General features: G+C 44.1%; 1 protein-coding gene across 6 annotated transcripts in view; it reads right to left on the reverse strand.

Annotated features, from left to right (window-relative positions):
- The window catches only part of LOC136373453 (chromodomain-helicase-DNA-binding protein 1-like), a 102797-nt gene extending 97357 nt beyond the window's left edge, over positions 1-5440 (reverse strand). For 4 of the 6 annotated variants that reach the window (XM_066338350.1, XM_066338347.1, XM_066338345.1 and 1 more), the window contains exons 1-2: positions 5119-5435; positions 3469-3650 (exon numbers count right to left, since the gene is read on the reverse strand). In XM_066338350.1, the coding sequence (XP_066194447.1) occupies positions 3469-3518 (50 nt within the window). In that variant the 5' untranslated portion in view covers positions 3519-3650; positions 5119-5435. Of the gene's footprint in view, positions 1-3468; positions 3651-4704; positions 4741-5118 lie in introns of those variants that run through there. The other 2 variants (XM_066338349.1, XM_066338346.1) reach the window with 2 other exon arrangements.
- Between the last annotated feature and the right edge of the window lie 560 nt (positions 5441-6000).

Genomic DNA, 6000 nt, shown 5'->3' on the forward strand with positions numbered 1-6000 from the left:
CCTGTATCAGGAATGGTGTGGCCAGAAGGAGCAGGGAGGTCATTCTTCCCCTGTACTCAGCACTGGTGAGACCTCACCTTGAGTATTGTGTCCAGTTCTGGGCCCCTCAGTTTAGGAAGGACGTTGAGATGCTTGAACGCGTCCAGAGGAGGGAGACAAAGCTGGTGAAGGGCTTGGAAAACAAGCCACATGAGGAATGACTGAGGGAGCTGGGGTTGTTCATCCTGGAGAAAAGGAGACTCAGAGGTGACCTTATCACTCTCTAAAACTTCCTGAAAGGTGGTTGTAGTCAGGTGGGGGTTGGTCTCTTTTTCCAGACAGCAACTGACAGAATGAGAGGACACAGTCTCAGGCTGCGTCAAGGGAAATATAGGTTGGATATTAGGAAGAAGTTTTTCACTGAAAGAGTGATTAAATACTGGAATAGTCTGCCCGGGGAGGTGGTGGAGTCACCATCCCTGGATGTGTTTAAAAAGAGACTAGACGTGGCACTCGGTGCCATGATCTAGTTGAGGTGTTCGGGTTCGGTTGGACTCGATGATCTTGAAGGTCCCTTCCAACCTACACATTCTGTGATTCTGTGAGACTTTGTCACTTGGGGACACAGATATACATATATTTCCACAGCTGCTGGTATTCGATGGATAACAACCATCTGCACCAGCTCGATAGAAATCTGAGACCTTTCGAATGACAACTCACCTGTAACTTCACCTGGACCTCAAGAGTTGGACACTTGAAAGGACATATACTAGCTAAAGGAAAATGCTACCTCTGACAGTTTTAAATGTTACCTCTAATAGTTTTTAAGTTAGTTTGTTTATAATGTTCAAGTTGCAACTTATAAGTTTTAAGTAATTAGTCTGCAGCAAGCCACCCAGTAACATTATACCTTTGATAGCTCCTAAACATGATAGTAAAAAACTTGATGGGAAACACCAATAGCTAGAAAGATTAGGTTTATTGGTTTAGTAACATCATAAATATTTCTCACCCCTACAAACAATTAAGTAATAAAGGGGGCGAGTATGAAGGTATAATAAGTCTGATGAAGGTATAATAAGTCTGGTTGGATTTTTCACTAGTTTAAAAAGCCTTTTTACAAATTATAAGTTTTACTTTTCTGTTCTTAACAGTGAAGTGTCTTTCTTTTATGCCTCACGTTAAACTACAGTTTTTGTTAAGAGAAAAGGTGAAATTTAATAAGAATGAAAAAGCAAGTGAAGAAAAAGTGCATGTAAGGTATTTGATGATGAAGAGTGATAGTAGAGAAAGGAGGAGAAAAAGGAAAAGAGAAGAGAGTGAGAGAAAGACTGAAGAAGAAAACAAGTGGTTTACTAAGAATAAAAGGTATTGGGTTGAGAGCAAAGAAATGAAAGAAAAAGTTTCAATTAAGTGTTATATTAATTGCTACATTAAACTTACTTTCTTACCTATATCTTTTACCCCTTATATATGTCAAAATTAATTCCTTGTATGTGTCCTGTTTACCTTTACCCATATAACATCTCATGTGAGTCTTGAAACAATCTAACTTGTAATGTGAGTTCGTTATAACAGAGAAAAAGCAGCAAAGATAAATGAAGCACAAATCCAAGCTAAATTAATGCCAAGCCACAGTCACCAAATAAGCTGCATCTTCTGGCCTAAAGACTCCAAGAAAATGTTCCTTAAAATTAAAGTACTATAAGAAAGACTTGAAAAATCGAAATGGACAACAAAGACTGGCTTAATGAACTTTTTAAAGGCTATAACCTATATGTACTCTCCATAGCTAAAACTGGACTGTTAATTTTCTTAGTAGTAATGATTGTTTCCTGTTGTATGTTAAAACTCATGTTCAAAACCTTAGGGAAAAAAACATTTTCTCTTTAGAAAGACAAAAGGGGGGAAATATAGAGGGTAGTTTCCCCAGGGAAGAAGAAAACCCTGGAAAAATGCCTTGAGAAACCTCATTTCCAGTGCCATAAGCAAAAGGCTTATTCACGTACTCTCTATGCAAATGGTTACTAGAAAGTTCTTAGTTCTTTGTGTTACTATAAGTTGATTTTTACTACAGGAATTTTAATATTCCTAATTGTTCTCTCCTATTAGACCCTTCCCTCAGACCCCACCTTAACTCCCCACTCACACTGAGGTGCATAAGTACCCCTGTCTGACCCAAGACCACGCCCTTTGCCTTTTGCCCCTTGTTACTACCTTGGTCCAGTTCAGTCGAATATAGTGGACACCTTATTGTTTGTTATTTTCGTATTATTAAAATTGCTTTCTGGATAACTGGACCGAAGCTGTCTCTCTCTCCATCAAGTCGCCACAGGGCTAAGTCCCAAAGAAACTCAAACGGGTCTAATCATTTGGGCTCGGACACTCTGAGGTTTCACACCTAATATCACCTAAACACTTCTCTTCCCCCTTCTTCCCACCCCATTATTCACACTATGCTACATGCAAGCCTAATGGCCAGCATGTGCTGAATGATCAGCTGGCCATTATGTTCTTGGATTTTTTTCACTTGAGGCAATAATTTAGATCTGCCCCCTTTACCCAACTGGCTGTTTTCATAAAGCCCACAGAACTCAAGTTTTCTTTATGACCTTTGACTCATGAAATCAACTTACAGGTTCAACAGGCTGTGATCAGAAAGAGGAGACAGACAAGACAAATGGGTAGACTGACAGCATGATCACAACAGCTTCTATTTGTAAATTTACCTTGCCATCTTAAATCTGAAGCATTCCTCATATTCCCAGTTTTAGAAATCTTAACTTCCCAGTGCAATAGATATTTATTCTAGAATACTTCTAAGTTGAACAAGAATTCAATTCCACGCCTACAAGTTCACTGTTATCTTGCAGCAGGAAAGTTCTAACCAGGCTTTTCCAAACAAAGTGAACCCTCTACACATCCTAGAACACCAGCATCAACATCAGAGGAGTGGATTTTTTTTTTTTTTTAATTAAGATAACAGCTGGGAAAATTGTACTTTCACTTAGGAAAACAAACATGAAGTTAACACTTTCTGTCATGCAGCTTTGACAACTCAATAAAAAGGAAGCTCCACTGGAATTAACAGTCCACTGTTCCAACTTTAGAGATAGCATAGTTTAAGGTTTATACAGCATGTTTTATGCATGCATGCCATGCACTCTATAGATAGACAAGAGTTTTACATTATCATTTCAATCTAATCTGTTTCAGCTTTTGACACTTCAGACAACTTTTGAGGAAAAAAGAGTAATGCTGATAGAGCTTAAATAGAATTAAAATTGTATTATGTAAGGTATATGCACGATTGTTACAGTCATCAAATTAAATATGATCTGATTTTAACAAGCAGATTAAGCATCTGTAAAAATGCATGGTCAGTCCACTTGCTCACCAGGAAACTTTAGCACAAAGTTAAAATGTAAACCAGTTCTAAAAAACAAAATACAGGAGAATATGTAATCAAGGACTGAAAGTGCTTACCTTGACTCTCCACTACTGTTTCTTACATCTTCATCACTGTGCCCATTCATTGTAAATATTAAGAAGTTTAAAAGATAAATAGAAGTCCACTCAGGTTAGAAGGCAGATGCCAAGAAATTACTTCTTGGTACTCTGTTTTCCAGATGACTCAACTGTTCTCTGCAAGATTTTTCCAAAATTGCCTAGAGTAGTAAAGAAAAATGTTGACATAATTTGAAATATTTGATGATTGCAACTGAAAGATACTGAAAATAACTTATCTTGTAATAACACCACCAAAAGGGAGTATCTATCACATCTGGAATCTTCTTTTTAACTGAAAAATAGCTTTTGGTATGCCATAGTCCTGTCTTAAGAAGAACTCGATGTTACTTTTAAAGGAAAACCGCCTCCCCAAACACAAAAATAAAAATTATAATTATTAATGCTCTAAGATTTGACTAGCAAAATTATTTCATGCACCAAACATATCCATAAGCAGATCTAAACACAAAGTTTACATTCTCTTGGGGGTAGAGTCAAGAAAATAGACTGTCCTATTTTTAAAAATGGCTCAACTACATCAAGCTAACAAGATGCCACAGATGGAGTGATCACTATTTCAAACATCTTCAATCAGATCTCTACCGTGTCAGACGCACCTAGAAAAAGTTTAGGTTTATATTAAATGGAGTGCAAATATAAAATCACTGGTAATAAGTTAAAGAGCAGCACCTCTCACAGATGTAGTGAAGTGAAAGCGATTAGGGGCCCACCTGCAGGTTGCCTGCCTTGAGATGCTCTCTAATACAAGCTCCAGCTCATGATGGAGGCGGAGGCCGCCTCGTACCGGGATGGTAAAAACCCTGCGCTCAGGCAGTATCTCAGACACCAGGGCCACTCTAGGCAGCAAACAAAAGCAATGACGGAAAAAAAAAAAGTGATAGGAAAGAGTCCTGTGACCCCAGAGAAGCCGCGAAGCTAGGCTGGGGCCCCCGCGGCGGCGAGCCAAGCAGATTGGTGGTTCCTCGCAAATAGGCCGCTGGCTGCCCTCCCACACCCAGGCTACGAACACTCTGCCTCCTCTGGGACCGGTACTCCCTGGGCCCCAGGAAAGATCTTTAATAGCCATGAAACTCTCCTTGTCGGCCACTCCCTGCTCTGCGACGATCCTCCCCGACCACCCGCACCCCGCTGTCGCGGCCTTCCGTGACCGACAGCTCCCGAGGAGAGCCCAGGCCAGGGCTTCCTCCCTACCTCTCGCGAGTTCCACCTCCCGCCCCCGAAAATGGCCCTCTGCTGGTGGCGCGACCTGCACAGGCGCTGCTCCTGGTCAAGGCTCCCGGGAAGTATTGCCAAGGCGGCTGCTGTCCTCTGTGTTCGCTTCTTCCAGCGCCCCCCATGGCCAGAGAAGAGCGAAGGCCTCCCAGCCAGTTCGTCACAGACCCCGCTAGACCCAGCTAAAGAGACTCAACCCCGACTGCCCACCTCAGTTCTCACAGCTCCCTCCCTCTTCGGAAAACAGCGACGAACTCCAGGGACCCAGCGGCACGCCAGGCATCCAACTCCTTCTCAGCGCCAGTCCCCTCTCCATCTATCTTTGAAAGCGACAACCACCACGCAACTCCGGACCAGGGAAAGAGAAAAGAGCCATGGCGGGCCTCTGCCTACCTGCGTGTCTGCATTCGGCCTGACTTTCCTAGGTCTGCCCTGATCCGAGACGGCGCTACGCTTCACAAAGAGATCTGTGCTGCAACCTAGGGTCGAAAGCTGCTCCTGCGGCCACCACAAGGCCTGAGCTGCCGGCTCTTACAGCCCCACGCAGTGGGCTCGCCTGCAGCCCCCACTGGCTTGAACAATAGGGCCCCAAACCGGGCAAGGAGAACCTTGATAAGTGCTCTGTTGCTCCGTCGCTGTTTCCTACGTCCTCTCGACTACCGCCATCACGCTACCACTCCGCTCAACCTCCTCCTCCCTTAATTGGATGGAAACCCTGGGCGTGATGTCAGTCCTGCGCCCTGGGACAGAGCGGGGAGGAGGAGGAGCAACAGCCGGGAGGGGACAGCGCCGCCGGGACATAGCGGCAGGAAGGGCCACTTGGAGAGCATGGCGGAACTCAAGCGGCTTCCCAGCTGCGTTGCATACTGCAGGGGCCGGAGGCAGTAGGAGCTCGCCTGCACGCCGCAGCAGCGAACGGGCGCTGGGGTCAGTGCTGCTCCTGGGTGCCCGCTTGCAGCTCCTGTGTGAGGGGGCAGGGCGCGGGGCAGCCTGGCCTGAGGGGCGCCCATGACCCACCCAATGTAGCAGGGAACCTGGCCTAAGCCGCACGTTACTGTTTAGCGCGGTGCGGGATTTTTTTGTTTGTTTCAGGTTTTTCCTGTCTAAAATGAGAGCCTCCTAACAAACACATGCGTTTCTTAGTCTTCCTATGCAGTTACAGTTGGAATTAGGGCATATTTAGGAAGGCTTGGCATACAGCTGTACAGAGAACACTTGCTTCCATGAGGAAAGCATCCCCCAGCTGAAGGCAGAACACTCTTTCTCTTGATATCT

This window comes from Sylvia atricapilla, chromosome W, assembly GCF_009819655.1.
Source record: "Sylvia atricapilla isolate bSylAtr1 chromosome W, bSylAtr1.pri, whole genome shotgun sequence".
Classification (NCBI taxonomy): domain Eukaryota; kingdom Metazoa; phylum Chordata; class Aves; order Passeriformes; family Sylviidae; genus Sylvia; species Sylvia atricapilla.